Genomic DNA, 16,634 nt, shown 5'->3' on the forward strand with positions numbered 1-16,634 from the left:
CCCTGCCTCTGGCTCCCGAACAGCCTTTTCGCACCGGAGCCGCGCCAAGCCAGGCTCCCTTGCTCTGCTGGGTGTGCGGAGGGGCTGCCCTGCTGCTGCCGGGTGAGCAGAATGTAGCTGGGAAACTTTGCCACCACAGGGATTCTGCTGCCCTAAAAGACAAGTCCCCTCTATTTGGTGAGCTCTCACTAGGATGTCTGTGTAAAGTCTTCTGATCGGGTGCACAAGAAGACGTTCAATCATCCACCCAGCCAGGGACGCTTTGGTGATGGCAGTTGTACAGACGCCACCGGCATAGGTCCAGGGGCTTTGCAGCCTTTTAACTACCTGGAGTATTGGAAGGTGTCCCTGTCCATGGCAGGGGGTTTGGAACTAGACGATCTTTAAGGTCCCTTCCAACCCAACCATTCTTGATTTTATACTTAATGTACAGTTCTAAACTCCCAACTGAGCTTTTCTGTCCCCTCCCCAAAATCCATGGTCATTTATGGATTCCATTTCTTGCTATTCCTGTGTGTTCCAGATACACTGACAGAAGAAGGTCTTGCTTTCTAAATGATGTACTGCAACAGAGGCTGCAGCTGGCAACCTGGACAACCAATTTAAGCCTTGTTTATGCAGAGTTTAATCAATACAGTTGTTGGTGTCTAACATGAGGTGTCCATGTAAGTTCACAGAAAGAAGGGTGACCACATTTTCAAAAGGGATGAAATCTCTACATGAAGCTGGGATTTCATCTCTTTGAACCCCAATACCCCTCTGATGCTTTCTGCCCTAAGTGTTCGTCCTAAGTCTGGAGCGAGGGGATATCCAGCAAACGCTGTTCAAAATAAAACTGAATAAACATTGTTCTACAAAGTGATGACTGAGATTGTAGTTAACAAGCCACTGTGGTTGCCAATAATATAAATGAGTTATAAAAAGCTGGGGAAGATTAATGGGGAGGCGTCTGCAGCAGGATTTTGGTTTCTATGACTGTGGAATACTATTTGAGGATCAACATCTGTGAGAAATAGGAGCCACCTCGCAAAGTGGCACAAATGTATCTCTGCTGGTATGATGGCGGACCTGGTAAGGAGGTCTTTGAACAATGAATGACTGGAAAAGGACAGAGTTACCAGCAGTGTCTATGAGTGACTGGATGCTGAGCTCCTGGAAGTCTTCACTGGCCACCACTCAGTGCAGTATAAATGGCAAAGGCTGGTAAGTGCTGCCTTTTCCAAGCATGGAAAATGGTTTGGCATGAGGGGTCCTGAACAAATCCCACCAAGAGTTATCCGCCTGCATGGCTTTTTCATGGCAGTCTCTCTGGGGAAGAGAGAGTCTGTATTTTAGTTATATGATCCTCATACTGCAATTTCAACATATTGACTTCTCTGAGAGATGTGCCATCACCTTGATTTACACAAGTATGCTTCTCCTTACACAGAGGTCCTTACACTTTCTCATTACTATGAGAAAGTGCTGGTCATATTTCAAACCACCTACAGTGCAGGTGGCATAAAATCTTATCTGATAATTATATTCAAAGGTAGAAATTTAAATGAAATCACTTTAGTATTTAGAAGTTGACCAATGTCAGATTATACAGCAAGCAATTTAATATAAAGAGTTATGAAGGTTCCAATAGGTAGGTTTCTGGGACGTACTGACAGCTGTTTAATGCTGCCACAGCACAATTGAAAACTTGGTTCAAAAAACACCACAGGAAAATACACATTTTTAATGTAGACCCTCTCCACTTTGTCAGGGCCCTGAGGTCATGAGTAAGCCTTGATAGCCCTGCCCAGCCCCACACCTGTGGGCCCAGGACCCCAGTTTCGTCTCAGTGTGGGGCCATCAGTCCCTGCACAGGCCATGTTAAGGCCAGGGAGCCCCCACAGTAATGGTCCTGTCCCCAGAGGAACCACCCTACTTGTGCTGCACCCTGACAAATCTTCTTTTGCTCTTTTTGTACTAGCACGTGCTCCTGTACAAATATTTAACGTACACGAAATTACTGCAAAATGTTATTGACACAGGTAGGATAAGATGAGCCCACAGAAAAGAGCACAGATTGCGAGTGGCGCAATGGGCCCTGTGAGAAATCTCTATCTGTAGAGTTTGACCAAGGAAAAGCTTCAGTGTCAGCCCGCTCCAGCCCTGGCTGAGTGAAGCAAAGCAAAGACTTTGGTTCTTGGTTTTCCCTCACCCACACAGCAGCGCAGCTCGCTCTCTGCTTCATACGCCTTTGCTTCTCTTACTGTGGGACTGGGAGAAGTCTAACACAAACAGAAGATGCTGTTTAATGTGAAGAACTTCTTCAGTGCTGCAAAACTAACAGCGACCAGCAAAATGCGGCTGCAACAGTTTTGGTAAGCATATCATTTAGTTTTGTCTGGTGTTCAGTGACATTTAATTAGAAACCCGGAGACAAAACTAGATTAATCCTATGAAGGAGTGAGTTTTTTCAGAAAAAGGCATGTTTTTTTCTGCATTTTTAGTGCCCTTTTGCCTCTCAAGGCAACAAGCTCTGAATCTTCCAGAGATGGGAGGATTTTCCCTTTTAATGTTTGTGAAGTGCTGCTAATTGTACTCTGTAGATACTGTTATCAATAAATAACTACCCGAATAAAGTACAGGATATTCTTATGCATTTAAACAACTGTCATGGCCAGCACTGGGAGGGAAATTCTCTCCTTGGAGCTACAAGGTGAATCTCCGCTTTGGTATTTTTTTGTCTTTGTATACACTGGAGACGTGCAGGAAAAGCATGATGTGATATGAGGTTCAAAGTTAACCATGTAGACCTGGCTCTGTGACCTGACTTTGGGTTCCTTCTTCAGCTGCATAGACATGCCTATTGCCTGTCCCCGAAGAAAAGTACTTTTATCACAGTGTTTCAGTGAGCTGCTTCTCATGCTTGTCACATCTCCAGAATCAGCCTAAACTTAATTCCATATCTTCCTATGTTTTCATGTCAGTGTCATCAAGAACATTAACTGTGTTATGTAACAAATGATTAGTGCTAGAAAACAATACATGTGAATTTCACATTCGTAGGAATCCTAATATGCAAGAAGGCATTTTTATTTATTATTTCTACATTGCATCAGATGAAAATCAAATGTTTTCTGAGTTCTGTGATTTGTTTGCTACAGTTTTAAAGTGGTCCTGAAGCCTGGGTAATAATTTTTTAATGGATTTTGGATTTTCACTGTGGCAGTTGATGGGAACTTTCTCTGGTAAGCAGAAATGTTAGAAAAGCAAGTTTGTAAAACAACTGCAGGAAATCTGGTTTTCCAATAAAGTCATCCAATTTGTTAAGCTCCCTACATAATGTTGTTTGTTATTTTTAGGGGGTTTCAGCATTATATCATAATGTTGGCATAAGCTATCACCACTGTCTATGAGTATTACAAGTTCAGCATGCTGTAGCTGATACTGCAGGATAACCTAGTATCTATCAGCCTGTTTTAATAGGCCAAAGTAATTGCTGTCCCTCCTCAGAAAGGAGTAAGGCAACTGCTTGACCTTGCAGTTCTGCCTGTTACATTTTAACTTTGGTATGTTGTCTCATGCTACTTCTCTGGAATTTATTTGTCCACTACTGCCTCTCTTTCAGAGGACGTGGGCAACAGGGAAGGGAATACATTTCTTGAAGGTCATAGCAATAAAACAGAATCCTCATGGGAACACAATGGTCAGGAGCAGACTTCTAATCTAACTTTCTGCTATATGTCTTTTCTTAGCTATGTCTTGAAAATCTCCAAGGATGGTAATTCCAAATCCTCTCTGGGTAACCGATTTTACTGCTTCACTATCTGCCAGTGCAGAAATTAGTAGTGGATATTTCTCAGTCCTCTTCTCAATAGTGTAAAGACCAATGAACAAGACAGGGCTTGGATGTGACTTTCATTAACATATCATGCTTAAGCTAGAGGAAATTTGATCATGTCACTTCCATGGGTGATTATCAATATCCAATGCCAATATGATTCTGAAGTCCTAAATCTGGCTGGCAGCCAGAATACACCAAATAAATACAGTGCACATGGCACTATACTTCTCTTGTGGCCAGAACTTCTCTTGTGTGGTAAGAGGAGGACCAGAGCACATGGCCTTTTTGTTGATTTTTTTACTCTTCTTGCTCATTGGCTTTAACATGAGTACAATTCAGTATTGAATAACAAAAAGTGTGTATTTTTTGCTCTTTTGAGACAGGTATGGGCCACCAACTCAAATTAATGTTCATCTGAAAGGTCGTAACCTCCTTACTCTACAGGACTATACAGCAGATGAGCTGAAGTATTTGCTTTGGATGGCCGCAGATTTGAAACAAAGGATAAATCACAAAGGAGAGGTAAAGTGCTTTAATTAACTGTAAATCAATTTAAAAAAATCACAAAGGCTTTGTGTAAATTGTACAGAAATATTCTTTAAATACTTCAGAGGACTTGGCAAGTGAAAAGGTTAAACAGCTTTGCACAGCTAACTCCTTGTTGTTGGCTAACCCCATCCATTGACACATGGTGTACGTGCAGAACTAAATGTAGGAAAATGGAAGACACTTCCCTGCAGGGGATTAAATTAGTACCAAAGTTCTCCTTAATGCCAGTTCAAACTGAGTGCCAAAATGCAATTGCTTTTGCTGTAGAATTACTTCTTTCCCTTTAACCTTTCCGCTGATAGTAAGTTCCTTGAAGGGCAGGAAAACACAGCTATGGTTAAAAAAACCCTCTGTGTAACTTTTCTATACTGAAATAAAATGTGAAAGAAGCATTTCACACTGTAAAGTGTGTATGAGTATAAAATTGAAATGCCTTCAATTTTCATGTTTCAGTATTTGCCTCTGATGCAAGGAAAATCTTTGGCCATGATTTTTGAGAAGAGAAGCACAAGAACAAGATTATCTGCAGAAACAGGTACATCCGAGCATTGGCACCGTCAGATTTTATACGAAATGGTATACTGTGAGTATGTACTGAAAACACTGCGTAATTCTGTATTTAGCGGTTTCTACTCAGGGGAAACCCAAAGTCTAAAAGCAAAAATAAGAAAAGAATGGTAGCTGATTTTGTTTCACCTTGCATATTAATGTAACAAGCATGTTGCTTAAGTCAGTGAAATTTCACCACATCATTCCGAAACATAGATAGATGAGAAATAAATTAACAGGCAGAAGTAAGAATTTCTGGAATAAGCTCCTAGTTGTGCTGGCAAGATATACATTTCCTAACATCTATTTTAGTAAGCATCACAAATTTAATTCTGTGCAAGCTCTAATAAATATTTTTCTTATGTGGTATGCATTACCTTTGTCACATTTCAGAGTATGTGTTTGAGCTGGGAATCACAGTAATGCCTTGATATAAATTAGGGGAAAAAACGAATGGCTTCCTCTTGTTCATTCCCTGTCTGTGAAGACCTCCCCCCTTTTAATTCCAGAGGGTTTTGTCCAATTTCTATTTGCTTGCCATACCGGTACATAGGCAAGTAATGACAAATTCTGCGAATCTGTTTATCCTTCATACTTCTGTATTGAGAGGGAAGCACAGTTTAGTCCTTGGCTTCTGAAGGCTTATGCAAGGGGGAAGCTCAGGAAGGTTCAAACGAATTATCTTAAGGATGGGAGTTAATGCACATAAATTCATTCAAGAGGGATTAAGCTCCAGTGAAATAACCAAAATTTATTTCCGAGCTTCCACAAGGGAGTTTAAAGCAGTTTAAATTCTGTGCATGAACTTCACACCTTCAGTTAATTGGCCCCAAGTCCCCTAAGCCTAAGATTTTTTTTCAAAGACAAACTCAAGTTTTTTCTGTCCACAGAAACTCTATACATTTCAGCTGCTTTTTAACATATATGACTTCTCCCTTGGAATTTCTAACTCAAAACAAATGTGGGATCACATGTGTTCCTTTTAGTTAAGTAAGCTAATTTAATACCAGTTTTCTAATGTCCAGTGAAAGTGGACATTGAAGTGTATTGAAGTGTTTATTTGTAAGATACCTGAGTCATCTCAAACAGCATTTCCATCCGTTGCACCTTCAGCATCTTGAAAGAGGTTCTGATACCTTCTGACAAGGTTCTGGTGATCAGATTAATCTAAACAAACTTCACAACTCTCAGGAACAACTAAATGAAAATCAATGGGTTTCATTTTGAAGGAGTAGAGATTTGGAAAGCACTGATTAGAAAATCTGTTCTGTGCAGTGCCTGAGAGATTGCTATGGGAGGCAGTGTCAAGGGTCATAACAAAGTTCAGGAAGATAATACTCACTGCTCTTCACTAATCTACCTGGCCAATCATTTCATCATAGAAGTTTATCAAGTTGGTCAAGCATGACTCCCCCTTGGTGAAGACATGCTGATTAATCCCAATGATTTTCTTCTCCTTAATCTGCCTGGAAGTGGTGTCCAGATTAGCTGCTCCATCACCTTTCCAGGAATCAAGGTGAGGCTGACTGACCTGTAATTTTCTGGGTCCCCCTTCTTGCCTTCTTGAAGATAGGGGTGACATTTGCCTTCTTCCAGTCTTTGAGTACTTCTCCCAATTGCCAAGGTTGATCAAAGAGGATAAAAACATGAATTTGTAATGCATTGTAAGAGAAAAGTTGATGTTTGTGGCTTTTCCAACATATTATACCTCCAAGCTCTTTATCCTGATGACATTGCCACTATACTGAATAATGTGCAGCTTCTTGTAGTATAATTCATTGCCCCTTTACTCTCTTGAACAGATAGAATCTTGTTCTCATGCATTTTTCTGAAACCCATATTATTTTACAGTTTCTAAGTGTAATGGTATTGTAAGTTTAACGAAGAACTACAAGTAACTTCCATAGAGTATTTGGCAAAGTAAATCCAGTTTTGTGGAGCCTACTAGATTTATTGCTATCACTGGCTGTTATATAGAAAAATGTGACATCTTTGCTATTATAGTGGAAAGTGTCATCTGTTTGCAGTCACAATCCCATACCCATTCTGCGTAAAATCTTGTGTATTTTTTGAAAACAAGGGTATTGCTCATTTCATATATTACTTTTAAGATAAACATCCTCAGGCATGATGTAAAGGTGAATGCCCTGGTTTTGTTATAACTTTGGTGTAAAGTGTTCTGATTATCACTGTTACCCCTAAAATATCCAGTTGCAGTTACATTTTAGTGAACAAGTCATAAACAAATCAAACCATTTCACAGACACTGAATGCAGAAAATACGTCACAGGGTAAAAATGGAGAGGAAACAATACAGGCAGAAAAGCTCTGTATATCTTCTTTTGTTTTGCACTGGAATGTACAAGGTCTTAACAGCTTTACTGGTTCACTTCCACTGGCTTTAGTGGAACTACCCCCAACTCTCCCTCTACCCAGCAGAGTGAGAGGAACGTGACGTCCATGCCTGAAGAATACTGTATACAGTCACAGAAATAATTGCATCACTTTGTATGTTCTAATGTAGTGGGGATGGTATTACATGGCAGGAATACAGGGTGTGGTTTTGTTGGAATGACCAGTATTATCTAGCTTGGCCATGACACAGAAGGGGCAAGAATACTCTTTTAGCTTATTCTCCACATAGAGGGGTATCTTTAAAAAGCTGCTTATCAGTTTTTAGGCTTCTGTTTTAGGAATATTCCTGTAATTGCTGCCTAGAAGAGTTCTTTGTATCAGTCTAAACAGAAAAATACTTCACACATTTTAAGTCCAGGCAGTGATGAAACTATTAAATACAAATCCAGATGCCTTTCAGTATAAAAAAGGATCCTTCTTTTGAGTTTAAAAAGATGGCTGTGAATGTCTTCTGGTGAAGGTGGGGCAGCTCCACAGCTGTGTATCCAGCGTGTGGACTGGAGGATTCATTTTGGCCCCACAATGTAGCAGGGGTGGTCTAGAATGAAGATTTACCTATGCCTATACTACTCCAGCACTTGTGTTCTATGTGAAAGAGCGAGCTCAATAATGTTCCACAGCCTGAGACATGAAACTGTCCTTTTTTGGAAACTAACAGTAGTGAGAAGTATGGTCATGGGATAATAACCTATTCTGGCTCTGTAGTATGACCATTTAATACAGTTTGCTGAAGATACCAATATTCACATAAACACTTAGCATGTGGCTTCAGATATGACCAGCTTGTGACAACAGGGAGGATTAGATCTTCCACTTTAACATGGCACTCCAGCATGTGTGTATTTGCTGAATTGGTGCCTGCATATCTTCAAAAGCCACCACTTTTTTCTTTCTACTAGTAGTCAGGATGAAAGAATCTGAAACAAAGATTCTGTCTCTGCAGCTATATACAAGGCTAGAGCACAGAGCTCCTGTATTTCCAGATGGAAAGTTTTGGATGGAAATATGTTCCCAGGCCCTGCACAGATGGCCAGTTCAAAAGCAAAAAGCCCAACACATTAGGAGTCTGCTATATACACAGGCTCCAGGTGGTAGCTCTGACCGGGCTGCATGGCGTCTGGCAATTCTGAATAAATGGCCAAATTCCTCTTCTACCTGAGCATCTTTTATAGAAAACAGAACGTGTCCATGGGAGCCTGCTTGTACTGTGAAACATCAACCAGATACATGTATTTAGCTGCCTAAAATGCAGAGTTGTTGTATTGTGTGTAACGTGGGGAGATAAATCACTCACATAATTATAAATGACTTTGAAAAAACCCACAAGAAGCTGGATGGCAAAAGTTATGACAAACGAGATTTCATCCTTGAGGATAAAATCCTTGTAAAGATTTCCTCCTTAAAAACTTGCATTGAATAGATAGGCTGTCATGTCTAGGCAACAGTTTGCATACATTCCCATAAATACAATGTTTGTGTCTGAGCAGAGAAGAGGTGAAAGTATTTGAGGAAACCTAAACATTTTTCCTTCCTTAATACAAAAACGTTTCTGAATAACCAGTGAGGGCAAGGCAACCAGCAAACACATAGTGCTTTTCTAACAGCAAAAAGAAATAGTAGAATAAGCAATGCTTCATTCCTAAAAGTTTGCTGTGTCTGACTCTAATCTTGCTAAGATTTTGGGCAATCCTTAATGATGACAAAGGGAAGGTAAAATCAGCCCCATTCAATAAAATAGGTCTACACTGGCTGGAATGGAGCAGAGATTTGCCCTTCAGGTGAGTGCTGGAACATTGTTAATTTCAATCTGAGTTTTAAGGAAATTGAGGCAGACAAAGGCCAATGACTTGCTAGTATTATTTTTATGTATTGGATTTTAATATCTGGAGACTTGCTGAACTGATGCAAGTGAAAGACCCCACTTCAACCCTGCTGCCCACATGGAATGGAAGTTAATAAGGGCTGCTCTGTGTCTGGAGCCCAGTAGTGGGGCCCCAGCCTGCTTGACTTTATCGATGAAAGGTTTTAGTGTTCACTCCAAGTTTAATCCTTGTTTGAAGAGGAGCTGTGGGATCTATTTGACAGTACAAACCTCACGTTGAAGCTGCAGTCCTGGAGATGTCTGCAGTGCCATCTAATGGCTACAACCACCTCCAAGAGATCACACTGGTAGAGGGAGGGGTGTATCTTTGCTCTTCTGTGCTTTATGCAGCCTTTTTCCTCCTGGTAATGAAAAGAAAATGGGCTTCCTTCTAGATTTTTGTCGCAATAAAAGACTCACTCCCCCACCACATTGTCTCGACAAGGTTGGTTTATCCACACCGAGATTCTCCAGAAATGTCCTCTACCATGGATATTAGTAACACAGCAAGATCTCCCTGATAATTTCTCTACTAGAAGGGAGTTGTTCTTATGCATCTTACCCAGTGCACAGAATATGCTTTACAGGGATACCTGGAGCTGAGCCCAGTTCAGATCCTACTCTTTGTACATCTCCAGTTGTAGGACCTGTGTCTAGTGCTAGGTTTATGCTAAATCATTTGTTACAGTTCATAAAACAGCCCCCCTCAAGCCCCATCTTCCCAGTATGTAGCCACGATGGACTTTACACTGAGATTCTGTGGACAGAGGCTTTAGGCTTAAACCAGGAAAAAGCAAGGAGACTCAAGTGTTGGTGAAAGAAAAGCTGTTTTCCTCCCTGTCTGTGTCAGCTGGTTGCTTGGGGTAGCTTTCTAGTGATGGTGCAGTGGAAATAAGGCAGGACAAAGCCTGAGAGTTGTCCTTAGCATGTAATTTGTCTTTATCCAAAATACTGTCCAGACACCTTTTAAGTTCCCCAGAAGTGTTTTATATTCTTAAATGATGCTCAGGTCTTTCCGTGGTTTCCTGTTCAGGACTTAATTCTTCAGACCTAATTGATCCAGTTATTCAGCTCTCTGTGTAAATTCCTACCTATTGCAGGGTGGAGGGATGCTGGCAGTGCCTGAGATCTTTCCTTTTCCCTCTGTCACATTACAATTTTTAAGGCACTTGATCATTTGTGACCAAGCTCAAGTTTGTTATAGTGTATAAAGAAACTTCAGATTTTCTATCTGAGTAACAGTACTTGAAGCTTCTTGCAAGGATGTGGAATTACACACTCAGATGGTCCTTCTAGAATGCTAAGCCCCTTGAAGTAGAAATTCAGCATGATGAATGGATTACCTAGCTCTTAACAGAGACCCACAGTGATGCTTTTAGCAATATGTAGCCTTGCAGCTTGAATGGCTGTTCCTATGAATACACATCAGAACGCATGACTAAGGATTTCAGTAAAGCATCACATTTGAGTGGTTTTATTCCAAAATGCATTTATTTGTGTCTTGTTGTCAGACTTCAAGTGCTTGAAACATCTGGATACCCTGCTGAGTTTTACTTTTATTGCTGTAAATATCTTTTACATGAAGATTTTTTGAATGTTGGCTGTAAATAAGATCTGCTGGTGTTTAATTTCTTTTTTTATTTGTCCTCACTGTAGGGTTTGCTCTACTTGGAGGACAACCTTCCTTCCTTACAACACAAGACATACATCTGGGCACTAATGAGAGTCTCACAGATACAGCAAGGTTGGTAAAATATCACTTGATTGATGACTATGTATTTGGTAGTTTATCAGGCTGAAACCTGCCTTACAGAGTCTTGGAAGCTAATATATTAATTCTGGTTAATGTCAGAAGGCACTCCAAATTTCTTAAATACTTACAGATCAGTTCACAGAATGTGTAGTTCAGTACACCACCATTCCATCCACTTGAGCTCTGCAAAATGAGAAATATTTTTATCAAGTTTAACATCTAGAGTGTTAATGAGAGTGACAGTCACACAAACAGAAACATTTTATGCACCTCAGTAGTATAGTTCCACTGATGACAGCACATAAATTCAAACAAGACTAGAACCTTCTAGTTCTCTTGCTCCTTATGGAGCTAGGAGTACAGCTGACTGGCAAATAAAAAAGCAAAATCAAAAAGCAAGGACTTCATTTACCCCAGTTAGGCCAGCTGCTGATGGGTCTGAGCCTACCTGCAGTGACAGACTGTTGCTGAAGGCCACTCTGAACTCCCTATTTCATCAGCATCAACACTTTACAGCCAGTTTGTAATTCTTGTGCCCTCTTCCACAGCTGTACCCACCGTCAGGACTGCTGTGGAGGTTGGGCTATGGCACTGGTCTCCTACAGGCACCCTTGGAAGATCTTAATCATGCCCATTCCCATATGCGTGTAGGAATAGGTAGCTAGCAGCCTATCTCCATTGCCACAGAAGGGAAGAACTGAGTTCAAGCTTTTTCTCTTGTGGATTCTCTCCAGTGCTGCAGAAAGTAGGCAGAACATAGAACTCCATGTATTAAAGACTCCTCCACCCTCAGTACTGTGCTGTTTTCTAGGCAGCCCTTTTGCAGCCTGAGGCAGGCTCATTGTTGGAAGATTAGTACTGACCAAAAGGTCCTTTCTGTTCTGGCGAAAGACATGCAGTGTCAAGCTTGTCAGGCTCAATTCAAAATATCTAATCAGCCAGATGAGGTTCCATTGCCTCTGCTGTATACTACAGTTTTCACAGTCAGTGGGAGAGATTGTTTGAGAACTCTGTTGCTGTTCTCCCTGTGGTGAAATCCAAGGAAAACATAAGGAAAAGACCAAACATTTGAACATTTTAAATTTTCCTTTCTTGCTTTTAACTGCTGAAGTGGAACACATGTGGGTGTTGACAGCAGAAAGTCAAAATTTCCTTCTCTTGAGGCTTGAAAGTACTTAGCTCTCACTCCCTGCTGGATATATAACTCTGCCAGTATCAAAGTAAGCTGCAGTGGCAGTGTTCAGAGTTTCAAAAAAAGTGTGTCCCACTGCCTTGCTTTAGTAGCTACAAGTTTAAAAGATTCAAACAATGTGTAGACTCTTGGGCCTACAAAGGGAACAGATCAATCTGACATTTAACGCGGAACATTAGGCCACTCTGTCCAGTGGCCACTCTGTTCAGTTCAGCAGAGCTCATACACTGCCATGGGATTCAAATACAAAAACAATTCCCTCAAAAACGATTCTTCATGCGTCATGGGGCGTACCCACAGTTTAAGCAGGGCAGCTTTAGCTTCATCGAAATGTACCATTTAAATGCTGCAGAGCATATGCATCCCAGCTACAACCCTACTGGCATGAGAGACGGAGGACTTTTCGAGTCAAACGTACTTACCTTACTCCATCATCTATATGGATGGTGGATCCATATAGGAGGTGAATGGGAAACACGTCAAAGGTAGATCCCCCACACTGATGTAAAGAAGTATTATTCACCAAGCATCTTGCCTTCCATTCTCACTGGATCAGAAAGACAGTAAGCTACAAGAAATAAGACAAAAAGCAGAAGCAAGAAAGTCTTCCAGCTGTTCCAGAGGAGTCTCCATTCTGTGGAGAAAGCTCCCACAATTCCCTCTTTCCATGCAGGCCTCTGGCCCCCCTTTTCTCTGTCTTCCAGGTCAAGTCCCTGTTTATGACACTGACCGGGGGATTTTGCTCCTCTGCTGAGTCACAGCACTCGTCTCTTACAGTGGAGTGAGGGCTTCCCCAAGTCCTTACAGAGCCCCATGTGCTCTGCTTCACTCCTGCTCTCATTGGCAGTATTGTTATTGACTTTGCACAATCAAAAGAACAACCTGAATATTAATTCCTTGGTGTTTCTTGTATTTGAAGGATAACACCCCAGCTTCATTCAATTACAGTAAGAATAAAAAAAAGAATGCTTGTAGTAGGCCCAGAGGGTATTTCAAATATTTACAGTCATGTGTTTAAGGCTCTGAAGGTCTTAGAAGTATTTGAAACTGAGACTTAAAGCAAAAGGGGCACAGATCTATAAAAGTCACAGGTTTTATTAGAATTGCTGCAGGTAAGGGTTGAAAGAATTTCTGCTGTGAACATACCTTTAGTGACTTATTACCTGCTTATAAATCAGTCCTTCCATGCTTCACAAGACATTTACATTTACGCTGACACAGTAGCAAAAAGTTACCGCCCATAAAGAAGCTCTAAGCCTTTCAGTGCTGTTTAGCATGTCTGATATATTATGTGAAATGAAATATAAGTACTGTATCTGTATTTTCCACTGTAGAGCAGTTCCATTGTGTACCACTATAGCTCAGGGGCCATAAGGTTCAGTGGCAGCAGTGAAGAACTCTTAGGATGATTTTACCAGTCCACTGGCACTATTAGGGGATGTATCTCTGCATCTGTGGGGAATGGTTTTACTTCTCACTGTTTACTGAGAATACATCCACCATATACCCCTGTAAGACCATGAACGGCAATGTCTTGTCACAAATTAAAAACCTCGGTACTTTCACAACAAAACCAAAGCTACCTTGGATAGCAATATTCTACCCAAAATATATTCAAATGCCCCATTTTCAAATTCAGAGATCAGCCACACCAAAAAAGCATACTTTTACTTGTGTTTAATTTTGGATTCCTCAAAGGATACACTTCAGTAAAAAATTCCAGCTTTTCTCTGTAGAAATAAGAATAATTTTGGAAAGAGAGATATGCAGAATTCTAATACACTTATACATTTCCAGCCTCTGGGATTTTGAAATTTATAGGCTCACAGTCTTGCAAAAAGAATGAAAAGAGAAAAAGACCTTGTAGTTGGTGAAAATATAGGAACCTTAAATGAAAAGTCACCTGATGAGCCTGTGCTTACTCCCCCTCACCTTCCAAAACTTCACCTTTACTAAAGACTCTTATCTAGCCAGGTCTCTCTTCCCATGCAATCCCAGCCTTGCATGGTTTCCTTTAAATTGAGCTGATTACAGAGGACTTCATCTCCTGAGATGAGGTTTTGGTTTGGGTTTTTTTTCTGACTTCAGTTTGTTTTTGATTTCACAAAGAATAAACCTGGTTTCCACCTGGTTTTCCTACTATAAGATATGACATCTAGAAATTCTGGCAGTCTGGTGTCTTGCTGGTACGTGTTTAATAAGTCTAGTATCTACTTTCAACAGAATAAGAAAGAAAATCCAGAAGTTTTTACTAGTTGGTAATTGATTAGGACTGAATTTCCTCTAATGGCACATCCTGTAAAGGAACCATCTTCTCTAAATTCTTTATTGGTCATATTGGGTTAGAATCAGTTGTTGTGGCATCCTAGGAAAAAAAATAAAAAGAGTCTAAGAAAAATGGTCAGTTTCCCAGTGTGATTGCCACTTTTCCTTGCCTGGTGGGACAGGCTATGTCTTGCTTAGGGTGGGCACCTGTTAGATGGCTGACAAAAGGAAACATGCATCCCATTCCTGATGACTAGTTTAGAGCAGAACAGATTTTCCACAGTCACATGCTTCAAGCTAGAATAAACACACATTCAGAGAAAAAGAAACTCATGAGCTAAGAGGAAATAATGGCACAAACAGCAGCTGTCCCAATACCTTGCAATCAATAAGTACTGTTCGGTTCCTCCTTTTCACTGATAGCTCTTTTTCACTATAAGCTGCTATAGTCTTTTCTTCCAAGAGAGCTCTACAGGGAATCTTGTAACATTTTATTAGAGTTTTGCTTGTGTGAGGAATGTCTGGTGTCGGTAGAAAATATTCGTTACTGACTTCATCAGGAGATTTGTCTGTGTAAAGGCCATGGCATTAACAGCCATATTTCCGCAAGAGAAGATGCCAGAATTCCTCACAGCTAATCACGAAGATAGATACCACAAGGATTTTGCATACTCTTCTACTCAGTCTCTTCCTTGTTTTGTTTTAAGGTCCTATTAGAAATAACATGAAAACACGCAAAATGCTACTTCAAAGTCAGGCTTCAGGGCCTGATTAAAACACACAAATGCAGAGAATTGCAGAGCTCCAATCCATATTTAATTTCTCTAAAGAATTCAGAGCTCACTGAGTATACTATGCTAATCTCTCAGTCTTTCACACTTTGGCAAAACGAGGTTAAGGCCAGAGTGGTATAGTGACTCCGTCATGCCCCTACCTGTATACTGAATTTCAAATTTGGGCATTACTTTAACACTGATACCACATGTATCATATCTTAGTTTAGACACCTTAATATTTATTAATGCTATGTCTGTAGCTACAATTAAATGCTAAAGAGAAGAAAACATTAAATAGAGCAGCAGTTTTCATTTACTTACTATAGTTTGTTAATAAGTAGACCTGCTTACTTATTAGCAGTTTATTAAATGTCTGCATTAAGTGTGTTATGCAGACATGATAAATTATTCAGATAGCTGAAAATAATGTGATTCATTACCACTTCTCATTAATATTGATGTGTTGCATGCTGAAGAGTGCAGCAGGGCTGTACTTACTATGTTTGACTTGGGTATTTTCTGCCATCCTCCAGGGTGCTTTCCAGCATGACAAATGCAATCTTGGCTCGAGTTTATAAGCATAATGATCTGGACCTAATGACGAAACAAGCCACTATCCCAATAATCAATGGATTGTCCGATTTATACCATCCTCTCCAGATTTTAGCTGATTACCTAACTCTTCAGGTAACAATATAATCCCCCTTTAATAACAATTTTCTTTTTACCAAGTCTTGGTAAGTATTTGGGGAAGTCAGGTTCAAAAGCATTTATTCCTAGCTTTTCCTTAGTAGTAGTTACATGCACTTGTTACTTGAAGACATATTGATTCAGCAATATAATTAAGGACCTTTTTAATTTAAAACAGCTGCCTAGTCCTATCAGCTAATGGGACTGAAGTTAAATACAAAATTAAGTATTTCATTGGAATTAGGCTACAATTCAGAAAATGGGCAGGGGGCTTCACATATTACATAAAAGTGAGATGTTGGCTCAGCCAAAGCCAGTGGAAGTTTTTCCACTGACTTAAAAAAAAATCAGTGGTTAACTCTTGATTGCTCCCTAACCTATGAACAGTTGAAAAGGAATCACTATTCTGTATTAGGAAAATGGCTAAAGAAATTTGTTTTTAAAAGCCAGTTAATGCTACCAGTGCAAACACCTAGTGTTCAGGCACTTAAACCTATTTAAGCTTTGCTCACATCACGTAATAGTTAAAAAAAAGGTTACATTTTGTAGTTTAATCTAATGCAATAGTTGATTTGACAGCAGGATAATGTTTTACACATAGAATACCAGATGTTTATCTGTGAACAAAAGGACTATGCTGTTTTACAATCAATTGAGGAACTGGCTTATAAAAAAGATTATTATACTGCAGTGCTGGTTGACAACTATGATGAACTCCTCTGACCTTGTTTACTTTCTGAATGAATAAAAATCACACTGCTTGA

General features: G+C 40.1%; 1 protein-coding gene across 1 annotated transcript; it reads left to right on the top strand.

Annotated features, from left to right (window-relative positions):
- Positions 1–1,059: 1,059 nt before the first annotated feature.
- On the top strand, positions 1,060–15,867 carry LOC104401136 (ornithine carbamoyltransferase, mitochondrial-like; the record flags this gene model as incomplete). The annotated part of the gene is made up of 6 exons (XM_010024668.1): positions 1,060–1,071; positions 1,961–2,021; positions 4,200–4,342; positions 4,823–4,904; positions 10,851–10,938; positions 15,714–15,867. Coding segments are annotated over exons 1-6 (540 nt in total), but the record flags the coding sequence as incomplete, so codon positions are not given.
- Positions 15,868–16,634: the final 767 nt, after the last annotated feature.

The sequence above is a fragment of the Nestor notabilis genome, unplaced genomic scaffold (assembly GCF_000696875.1).
Source record: "Nestor notabilis isolate BGI_N333 unplaced genomic scaffold, ASM69687v1 scaffold34571, whole genome shotgun sequence".
Taxonomy (NCBI): Eukaryota; Metazoa; Chordata; class Aves; order Psittaciformes; family Psittacidae; genus Nestor; species Nestor notabilis.